This window comes from Elephas maximus, chromosome 23, assembly GCF_024166365.1.
Source record: "Elephas maximus indicus isolate mEleMax1 chromosome 23, mEleMax1 primary haplotype, whole genome shotgun sequence".
Taxonomy (NCBI): domain Eukaryota; kingdom Metazoa; phylum Chordata; class Mammalia; order Proboscidea; family Elephantidae; genus Elephas; species Elephas maximus.
In genome coordinates this window covers 76,412,320-76,433,037 of record NC_064841.1, presented here as the reverse complement: position 1 = coordinate 76,433,037, position 20,718 = coordinate 76,412,320, and the positions used below count along the sequence as shown (strand labels likewise).

The 20,718-nt window shown below is 46.1% G+C and overlaps 1 protein-coding gene across 1 annotated transcript in view; it reads left to right on the top strand.

The window, feature by feature from the left end:
* The window catches only part of RAB20 (RAB20, member RAS oncogene family), a 41,948-nt gene extending 29,587 nt beyond the window's left edge, over window positions 1–12,361 (top strand). The window contains exon 2 of the mRNA XM_049867455.1: window positions 11,228–12,361. Coding sequence (XP_049723412.1) covers window positions 11,228–11,763 — 536 coding nt within the window. The 3' untranslated portion in view covers window positions 11,764–12,361. The remainder of the gene's footprint in view (window positions 1–11,227) is intronic.
* The last annotated feature ends 8,357 nt before the right edge of the window (window positions 12,362–20,718 follow it).

Here is a 20,718-nt window from a genome sequence, read left to right as displayed (position 1 = left end):
AGGGATAAGACTTTTGAGAGTAGTTGCAGGCTGTTTTATGAATTAGCTCCACTTAAGTGTTAGCTGTTAGCTTTTGAAACTTAACTTGTACTCCTCATTCTTGTAAGAAGTAATTCTGAGAACTGTGCTCTATGCTAAGGGTGAATAGAATCTATGTCAAGCCTGCCCTCTGAGAACGTAACAGTCTGCGTCTGCCCTGTTCCAAACGGTAGCTGCATGTGGCTGGTGAACACTTGAAATGTGGCTAGTTCAAGTTGAAATGTGCTCTAAATGCAAAATGCATACCTGATTTCAAAGTGCTAGTCCAAAAAAAAAGTTAAAATGTCTCAGTATTTTTATATTGATTATATGTTGAGATGATAATATATTTTTAGTATTTTGGGTTAAATAAAATATTAAAATTAATATCACCATTTTAAACATCTTTAATATGGCTACCAGAAAACTTAAAGTTACCTGTGTCGCTTTGCATATCTGTTGGATGGTGCTGGCCAATAGGTAATAATAACAATAAAAAACCAAAAACCCCTTGTCATTGAGTTGGTTCTGCCTATAGCAACACCGGAGACCCTGGTGGCATAGGGGTTAAGTGTTACGGTGGCTAACTGAAGGGTTGGCAGTTCAAATCCACCAGGTGTTCCTTGGAAACTCTATGGGGCGGTTCTACTGTGTCCTATAGGGTTGCTATGAGTTGGAATCGACTCGACAGCACTGGGTTTGGTTTTTTTTTTTTTTTTTATAGCAACCCTATAGGACAGAGTAGAACTGCCCCATAGGGTTTCCAAGGAGCACCTGGTAGATTCAAACTGCTGACATTTGATTAGCAGGTGAGCTTTTAATCACTGCACAACCAAACCAAAAAAACCAAACCCACTGCCGTCGAGTCAATTCCGACTAATAGCGACCCTATAGGACAGAGTAGAACTGCCCCTTAGAGCTTCCAAGGAGCGCCTGGCAGATTCGAACTGCTGACCTTTTTGTTAGCAGACATAGCACTTAACCACTATGCCAAACAACCAGGGCTCCAATAATAACAATAGAAACCATTTAGTGAGCATGGACTGTATCCTTACTTTTCAAAAGGCTTGAGGGCTAAGTGTAAAACCTATTTTATAGTTTAGGAAACTAAAAAATGATGGAGCCAGGGTACCCAAGTGTGTCTGACCTCAAAGCTTGCACTGCTTCCTGTTTGTGATATATAATGGATTCACTTGTTTTTTTGGGTCTCTGTTGTAAGAGGGACAACGGAAGCATCTGACTACTCCACCATCTTGGCCTGGCCTCTGCTTCCTGTTTGTGAATGAGTGAGTGAGTGAATGAATGCATGGGGCTGTGAGTAAGGGCTGATTATTTCAGACACAAGTTGTCAGAGAAGGTGCGATGTCAGCCGGATCACAGAGGTTGAGGAGGATCAGGAGTGGGGGAAAGCATTTTGATGAGAAAATGACAACACGAAGATGCGGGTGAGGAAGGGCTCATTTTGGGGAGTGGTGGAAGGGGCCAGTGGTGGGGGCTTTGGATGCCAGACCAGTGACACTGACCTTGTCCTTGAGGTGGTGGAGAGCAGGCAATGCTTTCTTAAGAAATTGTGGTGAAATGTGTATAGCAGGACATTTGCCGTTTCGGCCGTTTTTACGGGTACAGTTCAGTGATGTCAGTTATGTTGTGCAACCGTCGCTGCTATCCATTTCCAACTTTCTCATCATTTTGAGCAGAAACTTAGTACCCCTTAAGCAATACTCCCCATTTCCCCTTTCCATCCACCTCTGGTAACCACCAGTAGACATTGGTCTCTGTACATCTGCCTAGTCCAGAGATTTCATCTAAGTGTGATCACACCTTATATCCTTTTGATTCTGGCTTCTTTTACTCAGCATTGTGTTTTCAAGGCTCATCCATAACGTGGCCTGTGTCAGAACTTCATTACCTCGATGGCTAAATCATGCTGAACTCGTTGTGTACGCCACATTTTGTTTATCCGTTCCTATGTTGTTGGGTAAAAGAGCGAGTGATATGGTGACAGAGATGTTTGACGACGAATTTCTCAGCACAGTCCAGAATGCACTGAAGGTGGGGAGGAGCATTGGGCACAGCGCCATGGCAGTGGTCTCTGTGTAGGTTAAGTGAGGGCGTAGCACCGAGGTAGAGAATGAGAATGGAAAGATAGAGAAAGGAGCTGTAGGGTGGGCCAGTGAGGGAGGCGGGGAGGAGGGTCAGAGATGCCTCTGGGATTTGAGCCTGGTTGAGGGGACTGAGTACAGACATAGGGGCTCGGGGAGAGGAGCCGGTGTTGTGACAGTACTGTGGTGGTAGGACGTCCAGCAGGGATTGGCTGGTGACCACGAGCAGCGCAGGACTGCCATGTGGTGAGGGGACAGGCTGCAGGTTGGGTTCTCATCTGGCTGCAGAGCAGGATTACTGGGATTTATGGTGCTGGCATCCAAGCCCAACCCCCTAGAGATTCAGATTTCCCTGCTCTGAGGCGGAGCCTGGGTACCAGGATTTTTTTAAAGGTCCCCTGGATTTTCTGCTGGTCAGCCACAGTTAACCATCACTGACATAGGTGATGGCAGCAGACGGGAAGAGGGGTGGACTTTTCATCGCAGAAGGTTTAGAAGGTGTTTGTTTCCTGAGAGGGCTGTAACAAGTCACTACAGACTTGGCGGCTTAAAACAATATCATTTATTCTCTCACAGCCCTGGAGGCTAGATGTCTGAAATCTGTCTGGGCCGTGCTCTGTCCAGGGGCTCTAGGAGAGAATGCGTTCCTTGCCTCTTCCAGCTTCTGGTGGTTCTCGGTGTTCGTTGACTCTGGTTCTTGGTGTTCCTTGACTTTGAGTCCGCGTTACTCCATTCTCTGCCCCTGTGGTACATCGCCTCCTCCCTTCTGCTTGTCTTCTCTCTGTGTCTCTGCTGAGGACACTTGCACTGGATTTAGGGCTCACCACGAGAAACCCTGGTGGTGTAGTAGTTAAGAGCTATGGCTGCTAACCAAAAGGTTGGCAGTTTGAATCCACCAGGCGCCTTGGAAACCCTATGGGGCAGTTCTACTCTGTCAGATAGGGTCGCTAGGAGTCGGAATTGACTCCATGGCAGCGGGTTTGGTTTTGGTTTTGGTTTTGGTTTTAGGATAGTCCACGATGTTCCGAGATATATATTCTGTTGTTTGTTTTAGAAATTGTGTTTCCTGTATTTATTGTCGAGTTGTTGAAAACCTGGCAGGAAAGGACTTGTAAATTTATGGTAACATACAATTTTTTGGAGTCTGCACTTTATTTTGAAGGCTCAGAAACCCTGGTGGTGCAGTGGTTAAGAGTTTAGCTGCTAACCAAAGGTCGGCAGTTCAAATCCACCAGGCGCTCCTTGGGAACCCTATGAGGCAGTTCTACTCTGTCCTGTGAGGTCACTATGAGTCAGAATTGACTGGACAGCAATGGGTTTTTTATTGTAAGGAAGCCACAGAAAAGTATTCTGCAGGAGATTTTCACCATAGGATCTGTATTTAGAAAAAGAAATAGTAAGGCCAATAAGGAGGGCAGAAAAGGGATCCTTAATGATGAAGTAAAAAGTATGGGTCAAACTGGTACTTCTAGTTTTTTGGAAAACATCTTTCAAAGCACTTCCTTCCTGTTGCATTCTCTCACTCCTCAGTGGGGAAAAGTAGTTTGGCTAAAGGGTGGGATTTCCTGCTGAACGCAATGCAGGGTGCTAGTTAAGAGTCAGAAAGCATGACCCAGTTGTGGGGCACTGAGAAATACCAGCAGGGATAGTGTTTGATGGGCTTTGTTGCCTTTTCATTGCATTGTGGGAAGTCCTTGTTGGGCCGGGTTACGTCCTCAGTGCATTTTGGGAAGACCTTGATGGGTTGTGTTGCCTTCTCAGTGCATTGTGGGAAAGGCCTTGATGGGCCAGATTGCCTTCCCAGTGCATTGTTGGAAGTCATCGATGGGCTGTGTTGCCTTCCCAGTACATTGTGTGTAGTCCTTGATGGGCTTTGTGGCCTTCCCAGTGCATTGTGGGAAAGCCCTGGTGAAGTCCAGCATCATGGAGTCCCTGCCTCCGTGAAACACACCTGGGCCGGCTACTGCAGGCAGCTCCTCTCTGCACTCTCTATTTATGGAGGGAATCAAGGCTTCCAGGGAGACAGACTGCTGAGACAGTCCTACACCTCTCTCTGGGGAACCTCAGTTTTAAAATCAGCCATTTTCCTCAGGAGGCATTTTCTCAGAAACAGATGAGTACTTAAAAGATATCTTTAGTGGTGACAGTCTTTCCCTGTTAATTTACTAAAATTGTGTTTGAAAAGTAGGTTCTCAGATCAAGTACCATTGGGGGCACAGAAGTAATCTTGCATACTTGGTTCTTCCCTTTGCACATTCTGGGGGAGGGCAGTTACGTCAGGCTGGGCACAGCACTGGCACCCAGATAGCCCCGGTCATGCCATCCACCTGGGGAGACTTGTGGCCCCTTTTTCTTATTGCACTAAAAGAGCCTTAAAAGTCTGCTCTTTGAAGACATTCCTAGGGGTCACTTGTTTTCACCAACGTTCTCTAACCAGGCTCATTACCGGAGAGTTTAAAAATGCATACACAGATGGAAATGGTCAATGTCTTGCTGTGGAGGTGGTTACACGACTGTCAAAACTCACCAAACTGCACAAAATGGAACTAAAGTTATCTTTCTGTAGTATTTCCAGTGCTGTAGCTAGCACCTGAAAGCATTGGAAAAGGTTTTTACTAAAAAAAAAAAAAAAAAATGAATCTCTCCGAAGGGCTGTATGTTCCAGCCTGCTGTCAACTGAGATACACAAAGCCTCTCTGTGTTGGTGGTTGTATTTCTGCATGTGCTTTGAAGTTTTTAGTTGTTTCCATCTCTGGTTCTGTTCACCTGGGTTTAATTTTTCTTCACCTTGTCACATTGGTGTTTTTATGAGCTTCCTTCCAGTGGGCTCTCAGGACCATGCAGGGCAGATAACTCATTTTAAAAGTACCTCTTCCCTTCAGTGTTTGCGTTGAAATTTCTGGGTTGATCTTCCTTCTCAACTAAAATGAAAATAGGAAGCCTTCTGATTCTCACATTTTACTAACTGCCTTTTTATTTCTCCTTTTCACTGGTAAGGTTGGTGATCTTCAGCTCTGCCTGCACAGTACATTCACTTGGGGAACTTTTAAAGTAACGCTGATACCCAGACCCTGCCTCTAGATCCTAATTCAGATGGCCTGGTGCAGCAGTTAAGCACTTGGCTGCAAACCAAAAGGGTGGCAGTTTGAACCCACCCAACTGCTCCACGGGAGAAGGACCTGGTGATCTGTTCCTGTAAAGATGACATCCAAGAAAACCCTGTGGGGCCGTTCTGCTCTGGGTCGCCATGAGTTGGATTGCTTCCGCGGCACCTGACAGCAACCATCTATCTCTGCAACTGGAGCTCTTGATGTGGTACCTCAAGAGGGGTGGTTTGCTAATGAAACTCCCAGAAAAGCAAGAAAGAGGTTGGCCTCTGTGTTTTGTTCATTAGAGTTGAAGGGTAGCCAAAAAAAACCAAACCAAACCTGTTGTGGTCGAGTCGATTCCGACTCATAGCGACCCTATAGAACACAGTAGAACTGCCCTGTAGGGTTTCTAAGGACCAGCTGCCAACCTTTTGGTTAGCAGCCGAGCTCTTATTAACCACTGTGCAACCAGGACTGTGTGGCAGGGTAGAGACAGGCTTTTTCTCTGGGCAGAATGAGCTATGTCAAGACACCATAGGCCTCCTTCCTCAGCTTCTGGGGGTGGTTAAAGTGCAGAGTACCTGGATGACCTGGAGTAGGTGTTCTTGAATCTGAGTCCCACCCCTTGCTGTGTGTCTGTGGGCCAGTCCTTTCACCTTTCTTTGCCTGTTTCATCCTCTGTATAATGTGGGAGGGGGACTGCCCACTTCATGTGGTTGCTGGGAAGTCTGCGTGAGTTTAACAAATCCTAAGGCTTCACTATGAGTCGGAATTGACTCAACGGCAACCGGTTTGGAAGTTTTGTTTTTTAAGACTTACCAAAGGAGCCCTGGTGGAGCAGCGGTTAAAGCGTGCAGCCGATAACTGAAAAGTTGGCAGTTCAAACCCACCAGCTGCTCCATGGGAGAAAGGATATGGCAGTCTGCTTCTGTAAAGATTTACAGCCTTGGAAACCCTATGGGGGCAGTTCTACTCTGTCCTTTAGGGTCGCTATGACTTGGAATTGACTCATCAGCAACGGGTTTGGGTAAGACTTACCAGGCTTTCTTCTCATCACTCATTCAGTATTTCCTGTGCCTGATACTGGCATGTGATTATGGAGATTAAGATCTCATTTCCTGTTATAAACTACCAGTTGGTAATGCTGGGTTTCAACTCCTTCTTTTACATTGGGAGAATTTAAACTACACACGGTGAATGGAATTAGCTTTCTGGGTGAACTCATACAATTGAGTTTCTTGATCTGTGAATCTGAAACTGGACCTTGGACTCTCTGAAGCCTGTTGGGACCTGGAGCAAGGGGCCCTGTCTGCAGTGGTCAGCTGACCTCCCTCTCTTTAGTTGCCTTTAACGCACCAGTAAACATCCCAGCCAGTTATACTGCTTATCAGTAGATTTGTTCAAAGAAGTCCCTGATCAGATATTGGAGGCCTTATTACAGGTTACATTTTTTCTTAACTTCTTGTTCGGTGCTATGGAGTCAACTCAGATTACTAGGACCTTGAGTATAACAGAAATGTTGACCGGTCTTGCACTGCCCTCACGATAGTAGGTATGCTTGAGCCGGCTGTTGCAGCCACTGTGTCAGTCCACTCCTTGAGGGTCTTCTTTTTCGCTGACCCTTTACTTTACCAAGCGTGATGTCCTTCTCCAGGGATTGGTCCCTCCTGATAACATGCCCAAAGTAAATGACAAAGTACATGAGATGAAATCTTGCCATCCTTGCTTCTAAGGGGCATTCTGGTCGTACTTCTTCCAAGACAGGTTTGTTCATTCTTCTGGCAGTCCGTGATGTATTTAATATTCTTTGCCAACACCATAATTCAGATTCATCAATTCTTCAGTCTTCCTTTTTCATTGTCCAGCTTTTGCGTGCATATGAGGTGATTGAAAAGAGCGTTGGATCAGGCACACCATACCCATCAAAATGACATCTTTGCTTTTTAAGATTTTAAAGAGTTTTTTTTGCAGCGGATTTGCCCAGTGCAATACATTGTTTGATTTCTTGACTGCTGGTTCCATGGGCGTTGATTGTGGATCCAAGTAAGATGAAATCCTTGACAACTTCCATCTTTTCTCCATTTATGGTGGTTTTGTGAGGATTTTTGTTTTCTTTATGTTGAGTTGTAATCCACACTGAAGGCTGTAGGCTTTGGTCTTCATCAGTAAGTGCTTCAGGTCTTCTTCACTTTCAGCAAGCAAGGTTATGTCATCTGCATATTGCAGGTTGTTAATGAGTCTTCCTGCAATCCTGATGTCGTGTTCTTCTTCATATAGTCTAACTTCTTGGGTTACTTCTCAGCATACAGATTAAATAGGTATGGTGAAAGGATACAACCCTGATGCATGCCTTTTATGATTTTAAACCATGTAATATCCCCTTTTTCTGTTCTAATGACTGCCTCTTGAACTTTCTGTAACTACTAGGGATAAATTACAGCCTATGTTTAAATTGTGTTGGATACACAAAGCTTAACAGATCACATCTTGATTTGCTTCACAGACAAGTCATAATTCCTGGATGAGTTCTAACCTAGATACCCAGATGCCCTGGCTAATCACAGTTCCTCCCATTGGTACACAGCTCTGTAGATGGTCCTCAGAAATGAAGAGCTGCCCAGAGGCCACTGCCTGGAGGCTGAAGGAGGGAGTAAGATCAGAGAGGTGGCTGGCACCCTTGCTTCTGCTCCTTCGGATTAAGTACTTTTCTTCTTGGGTCTTGATGATAAGCTATATAGCAGCAGAACCCACACTGGTAGTAGCCCAAGCTTGGGAAACCTGGCTTTATTGACCTAGACCCTTGGCTGCATCAGTTGAACCTGAACCAACTTGTAATTTTTCTCTTTTCCACTGAAGAAGGGAACACGTGCCTCTCAGTCCTGGTTTTGGGTCAACCTGGTGCTCTTGACACTCACAGAATTGGACCACGATGCTGTTTATTTCTCCAAGTATTGATTTGTTTCCAAGTAAACGAAACTGCTAGACTTCCTAGAGAGTCTCAGCTTTGGAACTGGTCTTTAGGAACCCAAGTTGGGGGAGAAAGTCTAGAGAGATAGAAATACCTGCTCCAGCTACAGTGGGAAGGGACTTTTGAGATACCCAGTTCAAACCTATTCATTTAGACAAGGAAATCAACACTTTGAAGGTAGAGTGAACAAATACTTACAGCAAGTTAGTATCAGGTTGGCATCTGAGTGGTACAGATGGTTAAGTGCTTGGTGCTAACTGTAAAGTTGGCAGTTCGAACCTACCCAGAGGCACCTTGGAAGAAAGGCCTGGCAATCTGCTTACAAAAGGTATTAGCCAGGAAAACCCTATGGAGTGCAGATGTACTCTGCATCACATGGGGGTCACCGTGAGTTGAATCGACTTGAAGGCAACTGGTTTGGTATGGTTTGGTTTTTAGGAGCTGGTTGCCTGACTTCATAGCATAGCTCAGTGTGTGTTCACAAAATACTGGAAAACTTATTAGAAAACCTTGGCTCCAGATACGCTGTGCATTTGGCAAAGCAAATGGAAAAAGGTCAAGTCTTATTGACTTACCACTTTATCTTCATTGTTATTATTACTTTCTTTCTGATGCTGGAAAATACCAGGGCTCTCACTTAAATTCAATTAGGCTTAAATTCAGAACTTCTGTTCCCTGTAGGGCTAGTCCATCTAGTTCGTGGACAATATCCTCATTTTTATGCAGCCTGAATATCCTATTAACAATTCTAAGGGCTATAGATTATATTTAAAATAGTATTTAAGAATTTCAAGTATGAAAACTGCTTAATCATCCATTCTTTCATGAGGGTGACTGCCTTTAATTTGTTTCCATTGGTTAATGGTTAGATACAGATTATGTGAGTTGAATAGCAATCCTTATTACTGTATTTCCTGGCTAGCTTTTGGGATTCTTGAGTTCTGACTTTAGTTATTTTTATCTTTCTTTTTTGTATATTATTAACGTTTACTTTTTTAGATTTTTTAAAAGAAAACCAGGCATTTTTATCTGAGAAGGAGAAGTATTTTAGCCACGGGCATTAACACAGTTCCCCTTTTGTCCTGAGTGAACTATGTAACGGAGGCTTGAAAAAATTCTTCCAGGGTAACTGGAATGCTACTTCTCATTTTCCCTTGGCCGCTCTCTTGTGAAATATGGAGAGTAGGCGCTGATAACATTTTTAGCTGTTGGAAAGCCTCATGATGCTTGGTTTGCTATATATGGCATTAGTATGTCTGAAAGAACTCAGCGGTAATTGCGGAAGAGAATTTTTCTTTCTCTCTCTCCTTTTTTTTTTTTTTAACTAAAGCCTGTTATTGCTACGTTGTTTTTAAAAGCTCCTTGATCGTCATCTCAAATAGGGGTACATGAAGAGGTGGAAGAATACTTGGTATCTGCCTGCTGGTATACAGTTTAATTTGGCTGGAAACCGATAATTAGATAAACTGGCCCACAACTAATCCTTTATAGGTGTGTCCAAGGGCACAAATGTTCTTCAGCTCTTGGATTCCAGAGCACAGACTGCTTACCAACCGAGTGGCTCTGCAGCCTGAACTGAAGCAGTCTCCAGGCTGGCTGTTCCCTGAAGTGGGAGGGAACCCTGATAACAGTTAACCTGCCTCCTAACTCTTTGACCTTCAGAATTGCTGCGGGGGTGCATACCTAAGCCACTCCGCTTGGCTCTTAACTGCAAGGTTGATGGTTCAAACCCACCAGCCTCTACGAGGGAGAAAAATGTGACAGTCTGCTTCTGTAAAGAGTTACAGCCTTGGAAACCCTATGAGGCAGTTCTACTCTGTCCTATAGGGTCACTGTGAGTCAGAATAGACTCGATGGCAACAGTTTGTCATCAATCTTCTCCTGGTCTAGGAGCTTCTCCGTGTAGGAGCCCTTGGTCCAAAGGATGTGCTCTGCTCCTGGCACTGCTTTCTTGTTGGTACGAGGTCCCCCTGTCTCTCTGCTTGCTTCTTTTTTATATCTCAAAGGAGATTGACTCAGGATACAACCTAATCTTATAGACTGTGTTCTGCCTCATTAACATAACTCTAATCCTGCTTCATTAACATCATAGAGGTTAGCGTTAACACATAGGAAAATCACATCAGATGACAAAATGGTGGACAGTCACACAATACTGGAACTCATGGCCTAGCCAAGTTGACACACCTTTTTTGGGGACACAGTTCAATCCATGACAGGGGTAAGAAAACATCCAGAGACTGGGGAGGCAGAGTCGGCCGTGCAGTATTGCATGTATGGTGTCTTACAGCTTGGGTGTAAGTGGAATTGCTTATTTTCCATAGCTTGCTCTTAAAGAGATGAAGAGATAAGTTTCCTGCTGTGGGTGTGTGCTGTGTAGCCCTAACTCGTTTCTGAGCTTCTCTGAGCAGTTTTACCCCCCTTGAGGCCCCTGTTCTAGGAGGCCCGTGACGGTGGGTTGACATGGCCAGGCTGCTGGACGTGTCTCGTGGGCCTCAGCTACAGTCTTTGAGGCCGAGCACGAGCCTAGCTCTGCAGGAGCTGTGGGCACCTGCGTGAAAATGCAGACTTGCTTGGTGCCAGTTCAGAAGGACTACGCTGCTTAGACGTGCGTAGGCTGGGCCATCAAGATCTGCGGTGGTAGGTATTTTATTTAGAATCTTAAAAAAAAAGTAGGAACCAGCAGCACGACCTTTCATTTGACACAAAAGCAGGACGTAGGGTGCTTTCTTTGCTCTCGTTTGCTTGATTAGTTTTTGTGAACATTGCTTCCAGTTGCAATGGGACTAGACTCTCCTGTAGTAGAAAGGGTTCTGCACTTTGATTCAGGCAGCCTGGGTTCCTCTGCCGACTTCTAACTAGAAGGAGGGACTGTGGGTTAGTCACCTCTTTTTTCTAGTATTGTTTTCTTCCTCTCACCCAGCTGTAGCCACACGTGGGCTTCATGCTTTCCCCAGCCTTTTCCCTGGCAGAGCTGTCCCGTAGCAGTGGTCGATGGGCACCTTCTGAGATGTAACCAAGCATCTTCTTTTCTTTCTTCTCCCCACCAGGGAGGGAGCAGTTCCACGGGCTGGGCTCCATGTACTGCCGAGGAGCAGGAGCCATTATCCTTACCTACGACGTCAGTCACCTGCAGAGCCTGGTGGAGCTGGAGGACAGGTTCCTGGGCCTGACGGACACGGCCAACACCGACTGCCTCTTCGCCATTGTGGGAAACAAGGTGGACCTCACCGAGGACGGGGCCGCCGAGGACCAAGAGAAGGAGGAAGGCAGCTCCGGGGGGGCCGCTGGCAGCTGTGTCTCGGCCAAGGTGCCCAAGCAGGTGAAGCTGGAAGATGCAGTGGCACTTTACAAAAAGATTCTGAAGTACAAAATGCTGGATGAGAAGGACGTGCCAGCTGCTGAGAAAATGTGCTTTGAGACCAGTGCCAAAACTGGGTACAACGTGGACCACCTGTTCGAAACCTTGTTTGATATGGTTGTGCCGATGATTTTACGACAGAGAGCCGAGGGCCCGGTGCAGACTGTGGACATAAGCAGTTATAACAAGCAGCCCAAACCGATGAAGTCTGGGTGCTGTGCCTGACTCTCAGAGGGGCTCCCTGACGTCTGGCTTGCACATATGGTAGGTAAGGAGCGTGGGTTGCGCGATGGTCAGAAGGAAGCAGAGAAAATCAGAGGAAGATTTTATCGAGCAATACGTGAAGGAGAATCTGAATGGAAGTGACAGCTGTTCACTAAGAGGAGATCAATGCCAGCAGTCTCCTTAGTCTACCCTGGGTGTGTTAGGTGCTGGAGAATCAAATCAATCATCTATTAAAGCCAGCCTGCAGAACAAGGACCTTGACCTTCTCTCCTAACCCGATGCTCTGTGATGGACTCGCCTGTCCTCTCATTTCCTGGACTCCGACGTCTCTCTTCCTCCTTCGCGCAGATGGGAACTTTGCTGCGTGTATCTGACCTGACAAGGCACGCTCAGCCGCTGTCACGTTATACGATTTTTATGTCTGATGTTCCCAGTCATTTCTCTTCACTGTGATTTATTTTGGGTCCTGCCATTTGGTACTTGTGTTTTTATGCGTTGCCGTGGTGATTCTATACATGTTAATTTATACGAAATCAGGAATAACTGTTTTTATATCTGTTGCTGCAGTGTGAGCTACACACATTATTAAAATGATTTTGGGAAAAATCTTGGTGTTGATGTTTTATTGATTCAGGCTTTCTTCATACCTTCATTGGACTCCTTGTTGGGTAGAGCTCAGGAGATGGCATCAAGCTTGATACTCTTTCTTAAAAAAAAAACTAGACCAAACCCATGGCTGTCGAGTTGATTCTGACTTAAAACAACTCTATAGGACAGAGTAGAACTGCCCCATAAGGTTTCTAAGGAGCAGCTGGTGGATTCAAATTGCCAGCCTTTTGGTTAACAGCCAGACTCTTAACCACTGCCCCACCAGGGCTCCCTCTCTTTAAAAACAACATCAAATCCGTACAAATGCGACAATATTTACATTGATCCATCTGCCTGATTGTCTTTATGACCTTGAATTCCAGTAATAGTAGCAGAACCGAGAGACCTCTTTCTGCTGAAGTCTGTTCGAGGTCAGTCTTGCAGTACTGGAACTGGGTGGGCTGCTTTGTGGGTGAAAATGCCAAAGCAGAGAAGTTGTGAAACAACCATTTTTGTTTTCTTAGAAGTTCAATTGAAAGGCTAGAGTTGGGGCCCTTTGTTGGGAAAAGATGGCAAAGTTAGGCAAAAGGCTAGTGGACAGAACAGTATTTCCTGGGTTGTTTTATTGGGGTATAGGTAGGGTCGCCATAGAGGAGCCCTGGTGGTGCAGTGGTTAAATACTTCACTGCTAACCAAAAGGCCGGCAGTTCAAACCCACCAGCTGCTCTGCAGGAGAAACATGTGACAGTCTGCTTCCATAAAAATTTATAGCATCGGAAACCCTATGGGGCAGTTACTTCTACTGTGTCCTGTAGGGTCGCTGTGAGTCGGAATCGACTCCACGACAGTGAGCTTTTGGGATCACCATGAGTTGGAATCAACTTGATGGCAACAGGTTTTTTTTTTTTTTTTTGGTTTTCAATACTTTTGTGGAATACCCGTGCTCTCCAGTTACTGGGCTGCCAAAGGCCTAACTCTCCTGCTTCTACAAAGGAAGTATTTTTCAGTTCAGTGACTGACAGCCCTGTCTGTAAGATGAACTCTGACGCAGCCTGCTGTTTGGGATGGGAGCTTGTAAATGACTGACAGCCCTGTCTGTGAGATGAACTCTGACGCAGCCTGCTGTTTGGGATGGGAGCTTGTCAATGACTGACAGCCCTGTCTGTGAGATGAACTCTGACGCAGCCTGCTGTTTGGGATGGGAGCTTGTCAGTGACTGACAGCCCTGTCTGTGAGATGAACTCTGACGCAGCCTGCTGTTGGGATGGGAGCTTGTCAGTGACTGACAGCCCTGTCTGTGAGATGAACTCTGACGCAGCCTGCTGTTTGGGATGGGAGCTTGTCAGTGACTGACAGCCCTGTCTGTGAGATGAACTCTGACGCAGCCTGCTGTTTGTGATGGGAGCTTGTCAGTGACTGACAGCCCTGTCTGTGAGATGAACTCTGACGCAGCCTGCTGTTTGGGATGGGAGCTTGTCAGTGACTGACAGCCCTGTCTGTGAGATGAACTCTGACGCAGCCTGCTGTTTGGGATGGGAGCTTGTCAGTGACTGACAGCCCTGACTGTGAGATGAACTCTGACGCAGCCTGCTGTTTGTGATGGGAGCTTGTCAGTGACTGACAGCCCTGTCTGTGAGATGAACTCTGACGCAGCCTGCTGTTTGGGATGGGAGCTTGTCAGTGACTGACAGCCCTGTCTGTGAGATGAACTCTGACGCAGCCTGCTGTTTGGGATGGGAGCTTGTCAGTGACTGACAGCCCTGTCTGTGAGATGAACTCTGACGCAGCCTGCTGTTTGGGATGGGAGCTTGTCAGTGACTGACAGCCCTGTCTGTGAGATGAACTCTGACGCAGCCTGCTGTTTGTGATGGGAGCTTGTCAGTGAAGGTGCCCCATTACCGAAGCAGGACCTTGAGATCTAAAACTTTACTTTTGAAGCAACAGCCCACTCAAAAGTGAAAATGGGTCCCTTTGGCGGATTCCTTTTCCCTGATTTGACTTAACTTGCCATAATATGAGAAGAAGTTATATTTATTTTCCTTAGAGTGCTTCTTTGCTGGCGACACATCTAGGAAGTGACATCTACCAAGAAAGACCTTGGAATCTTTAAAGGTGATAGAGGGAGAAAAAGAACAGAGTCACAGAAAATTATTTTTTGTGGTTCACGCTTGAAGGCAGAGGTGGGCTAAATGAATTCTCAAGGCTCTTTCCTGCCCTAATATTCCTTGATTCTACTTACTATTTGCTGTGAGCACCTGACAGCTTGTTTCCTAAAGTGGCCACATTCTGGGTGATTGGTACCCATGGATGCTATGTTGTTCACCTCCACGTAAGCATTTTCACCCTTTATTCGTTGCTCTAAAAATATGCTTAGTACTGAAGTCACCCCTGAGGTTCACCCTTCAGCCAAAGATTAAACAGGCCCATAAAAAAAAAAAATAAAATACGTGTAGCTCAAATATATATATGAGACTAAATGGGCATGTCAGCACAGGGTCAAGGAAGAGAGGGCAGAAGGAAGGAAGAGAAGGAAAGCTGGATGAATGGGAATGGGGAACCCAAGGTTGAGAACGGGAGAGTGTTGACACTTCGCAGGGTTGGCAACCAATGTCACAAAACAATATGTGTATTAACTGTTTAATGAGAAATTAATTTGCTCTATAAACCTTCATCTAAAACACAGTAAAAAAAAGTTAAAAAAAACAAAACTTCATTGTGGGTTCCTGTCATGGATTGAATTGTGCCCCCAAAAAATGTGTGTCAATTTGGCTAGTCCGTAATCTCCAGTATTGTTTGGTTGTGCACCATTTTGTCATCAGATGTTATTTTCCTGTGTTGTAAATCCTACCTCTATGATGTTAATGAGATGGGATTAGTGGCTATTATTTTAATGAGTCAGGACTCAATCTACAAGATTAGATTGTGTTTTAAGTCAATCTCTTTTGAGATGTAAAAGAGAGAAGCGATTGGAGAGACATGGGGACCTCATATACCACCAAGAAACAAGAGCCGGGAGAATACTGCATCCTTTGGACCGGGGGTCCCTGCGCTGAGAATCTCCTTGACCGGGGAAGATTGATGACAGGGAGCTTTCCCCAGAGCTGACAGAGAGAGAAAGCCTTCTCCTAGAGCTGGCTTCCAACCTACTGAGTTCGGACTTCTAACGTACTAGGCTGTGAGAGAATAAAATCCTCTTTGTTAAAGCCATCCACTTGGGTATTTCTGTTATAGCAGCACTAGATAACTAAGACAGTCCTTTTACACCAGCATCCCTGAGCCTCGTTAGCTCTTGGCTGGGTATTCAGCCCTACCGTCTCTCCTATACCAGCAGCTTCTACCTGCTCTTTCGTCTGCTGGGGTGAGGGGCTGAGTAATTCAGCAGATGGCCATGAAACAGCGACTCTTGTCAATACTGCCCGGTGCTGTGCTGTTAGGAAAGCTAAAACGGTGGTTGGTGACATCGGCCCCCTGGCACCTCCATGTTCTGGTTGTGTCTCCAAGTGGATTTCAAATCCCAGCCTTGACTCCTTGCACGTGAGCCAGGTTCTTTGATCAGAGTCTGCTGGTCTTGATCTCACGTGACCCTGGTTCCTGACCCTTTTCAGCTTTTGAGAAGCTTCAGATTTCTCAGTTGGTGAACACACTATTGGAGCTAATGCAGATTCCTCTGTTCAGTGTCTGTTTGAGCTACCTGTAAAAACATTGCCGTTGAGTTGACTTTGACTCATAGCCACCCTACAGGACAGAGCAGAACTGGTTTCCAAGGCTGTAATCTCTAGGGAAGCAGACTGCCAAATCTTTCCTCTGCTGAGTGGCTGGTAGGTTCGAACCGCTGACCTTTTGGTTAGCAGCAGTTAACCACTGCTCGACCAGGGTGCCCTTCTTTCTCTTTATACAAATGCAGGGATGGTAAGACCAGCTACAGTGCGGGGTTAAAACTTCTGTAAATGGTCTCGAAGCCTGTCTTAGTTAACTAGAGCTGCTATAACAGAAATACTACAAATGGGTGGCTTTAACGAACAGAATCCTATCTTCTCATAGTCTAGGAGGCTAGAAGCCTGCATTCGGGGCGCCAGCTCTCGGAGAAGGCTTTCTCTGCTCTGGGAGAAGGTCCTCGTCCCTTTCAGCTTCTCCTCCTTAGTCCCTTGTTGATCTCCGTGTGGCATCAGTCTTTCTCCGTTTGTGCTTCCTTCCCTTTGCGCTTAATCTTCTCTTTTATATCTCAGAAGTGATTGGTTTAAGACACACTACACTCATATGACCTCATTAACACTACAGAGAAATGCCTATTCCCAAGTAGGATGACATCTGCAGGGATAAAAAACCCGTTGCTGTCGAGTTGATTCTGACCCTATAGGACAAAGTAGAACTGCCCCCATGGGGCTTCCAAGGAGTGGCTGGTGGATTCGAACTGCTGACCTTCTGGTTAGCAGCTGAGCTCTTAACCACTGCGCTGCCAGGGCTGCAGATAAGGGTAAGAATTTACAGCACATAGTTTTTGGGGGATACAACTTGATCTGTAACAGAGGCCATTGCTGCAACATTTCTCAGCTGTGCTCGAGTGTCCTTGTTGTTGCTCTGACTCATGCAACCCTATAGGACTGAGTAGAACTGACCCATAGGGTGTACTAGGCTGTAATCTTTATGAGAGCAGATCACCAGGTCTTTTCTCCCTAGGAGTGGCTGGTGGGTTTGAACTGCCGACCTTGTGGTTAGCAACTGAGTGCTTAACCATTGCACCACTAAAAAAAACTAGTGTCCTAAAAAAAAGAAAAAACCCACTGCGGTGGAGTTGATTCTGACTCATAGCTATCCTAAAGGACAGAGTAGAACTGCCCCACAGAGTTTCCGAGGAATGCCTGGGGGATTCGAACTGCCGACCTTTTGGTTAGCAGCCGTAGCTCTTAACCACTACGCCACCAGGGTTTCCAAGTGTCCTTAAATCTGTAGCCGTCAAGTTGATTCCGACGCATAGCGACCTTATAGGACGGAGTAGAACTGCCCCATAGGGTTTCCAAGGAGTGCCTGGGGGATTCGAACTGCCAACCTTTAGGTTAGTAGCCACAGCTCCCAACCACTGTGCCACCAGGGTTTCCAAGCATCCTTAGGAGGATTCCAAAAACCAAAGCAAACCCAGTGCCGTCGAGTTGATTCCGATTAGGAGGATTAAGAAACTTATTTTCTCAATAACATTATGTCATTTGATATTTCCTGGTGTTCTGGATGCGTCATACTTGGCGCTGGCTTCGGGGGCTTTTGGGGCTGGATATGTCATAATTGGACGTTGTGAGTACTATCTCCCCCTTTTCACGAGCTCCTGGGCCTGGTTTTTCTTTAAAAATATAACTGTGTCATTTCGGAACCTGGCTTCCTGGCTTGAACAGAGCCGCCTGCTCTGCCAGTAAACTTGGCCAGTAAATCACCTTACGCTAATATTTGTCAGCCACTTCACCTCATGGGTCCACGAGGGTTTCCTTAGAGCAGAGGTTCAGCCTGGAGCTCAACACCTGTGTAATTAACAGATGGGAACATGAGAAATGTAACTGAGCATGTGCCTCGCCTTCGTGCTCCTGGGTGAACTTAGTTATAAAAAAACAAACTACACCTGTTGTCGTCAAGTCGATTCCGACTCATGGTGACCCTTTAGGACAGAGTAGAACTGCCCCATACAGTTTCCAAGGAGCGCCTGGTGAATTCAAACTCCTGACCTGTTTAGCAGCCGTAGCTCTTAACCACTATGCCAGCAGCGTTTCCAACTTAGCTATGCAGAGCACTTACTAAACACATTGCCGTCAAGTCGATTCCGACTCATAGAGACCCTATAGGACAGAGTAGAACTACCCTATAGGGTTTCCAAGGAGTGGCTGCTGGATTCGAACTGCCAATCTTTTGGTTAGTAGCTGAGCTCTTAACCACTGCACCACCAGGGCTCGACAGCCTTTATTAAAGAAAAAGAAATTTTCTTAAGGGGTGACAACTTGCTTTGAAAAGGGCAAGCCCTTGAATTCAGAGACCCTGCATTCTGAGTGCCAGCTGTGTGGTCTCCTGGAGCATTTGGAGGATCTTGAAGTCAAAATTTACTCCAGCTGTGGGTGGTGGCGCCGGGGATGGTGCTGGCCTTTCTGTGACTAGGCAAGAGGTTGGCCCATTATCTCCATATCCCTCTTACCTGGCCTTATGTCACACCACCTTTATTTTTTGGTGGTTTCTGTCTGTATCATGAAGTTACCTTCGATCCTTTCCACTTCTCAGAGTTAGAGCTTTTAAACCTGCGTTGCCAGATTGGGCAGAGCCGGGGAGTGAAGTGGAACAACTTGTGTAATGCCGAGCCTGCGCAAACGTGGGCCAGCCTGGAGCTGGTCTCTGTTAGGGATTGAATTGTGTCCCCAGAAAGGTGCGTTGAAGTCCCGACCTGACCATGTTTGGAAATAAGGTTTTTCTTTTGTTGTATCGGGGGTCCCTGGGTGGCACAGTGGTTAAGTGCTCAGCTGCTAACTGAAGGGTTAGCGGTTTGAAGCTACCCAGAGGCACCTCGTAAGAAAGGCCTGGTGATCCATTTAAGATCACATCCATTGAAAATGGTGTGAAGCTTACTTCTACTCTGATTCACGGCGTCATCGGTGGAATCAACTCGACAGCAGCTGGTTTGGTTTTTGTTATGTTAAAGATAGGGTGGGTCCTAAGCCCAATCCTTCTGAGTGTTGCCTTATAAAACCAAAAAAACCCAAACCTGTTGCCATCGAGTTGATTCTGACTCATAGCGACCCTATAGGGCAGAGTAGAACTGCCCTATAGGGTTTCCAAGGAATGGCTGGTGGGTTCAAACTGCTGACCTTTTAGTTAGCAGGTGAGCTCTTAACCACTGTGCCACCAGGGCTCTGATGTCTTATAAAGGGGAGTACAGTCACAGAGATACACAGTCACATGGGCGAAGGTGCCACGTGAGGATCCATCCACAAGCCAAGGAGCACCAGGAAGCACCGGGGCGGCTAGAAGCTGAAAGATAGGAGGAAAGGTCTTGTCCTAGAGCCGGCACACAGAGAGAGCCTAGCCCTGCTGATGCCCTGAATTCTGACTTCTATCCTCCAGGAGTGCAGGAAAGTAAAATTTTCTTTCCAAAAGCCACCCGTTTGCAGTATTGTTGTTATGGCCTCACTCCCTCCCCCTCCCCCCAAAAAACCAAACAAACCCCTTGCTACCTAGTGGATTCCGACTCATAGCGACCCTATAGGACAGAGTAGAACTGCCCCATAGGGTTTTCAAGGCTGCGATCTTTATGGGAGCAGACTGCCACATCTTTCTCCGGCGGAGTGGCTGGTGGGTTCCAACTGTGCAATTTTGGTTAGCAGCTGAGCACTTAACCACTGTGCCACCAGGACTTCTCATCCTTTTGTGTCTTTTCTGGAAGCTGTAGAGTATTATCTTTCTCACTGGGCTGAGGCCACCTCATTCAAAGGTTTACAGTGCATCTTTACAGTGCTGCTCAGATCAAAGGATTTCATGTGGTCATTCTGTGTCATTCCGTGTTCCTCTCTTCCCTTTGTGTTTACCTCAGAGTCTCTGGTTCACATCCCAGGGATGAGGGTCTAGAGGGAACCTCAAGGATTTGAGGAACTGAGGCCGAGGAATGAATAGATGTGCCCCTTCATCAGGGGCAGAAATGAGACAGGGACACTGAATCTGACTCCAAGTCCAGTGCCTTATCTATGCTCTGCCACTTCTGTTTTTGTTTATTGGTGGCCTCTCTTTTCTTACAGTTTAAATGTGGGTATGATCTGACAGTCTCCTTATCATCAAAACAAACAAACAACTTAAACCCGTTGCCTTCTACTTAATTCCGACTCATAGCGACCCTGTAGGACAGAGTAGAACTGCCCCATAGGGTTTCCAAAGCTGTAATCTTTATGGAAGCAGACTGCCACATCTTTCTCCAAGCGCTGGTGGATTCGAGCTTCTGACCTTTCAGTTAGCAGCAAGCACTTTAACCCCTGCATCACCAGGGCTCCATGAAAGAAATTCAAGAAGACCTAAATAAATGGGAGGAAACCCTGGTGGCGTAGTGGTTAAGTGCTACAGCTGCTAACCAAAGGGTCGGCAGCACTCCGCTAAGCACTCCTTGGAAACTCTACGGGGCAGCTCTACTCTGTCCTATAGGGTCACCATGAGTCAGAATTGACTCGACGGCACTGGGTTTGTTTGTTTGTTTGTTGTTGTTGTTGTTAAATGAGAAGACATTCCATGTTCATGGACTTAATATTGTGTAGATGTCAATATTGCCCAAAGTGATCTACAGATTCAATGCCATCCCTGTCATAATTCCAACAATGCTTTTTTACAGAAATAGAAAATATGATCCCCAAATTCATA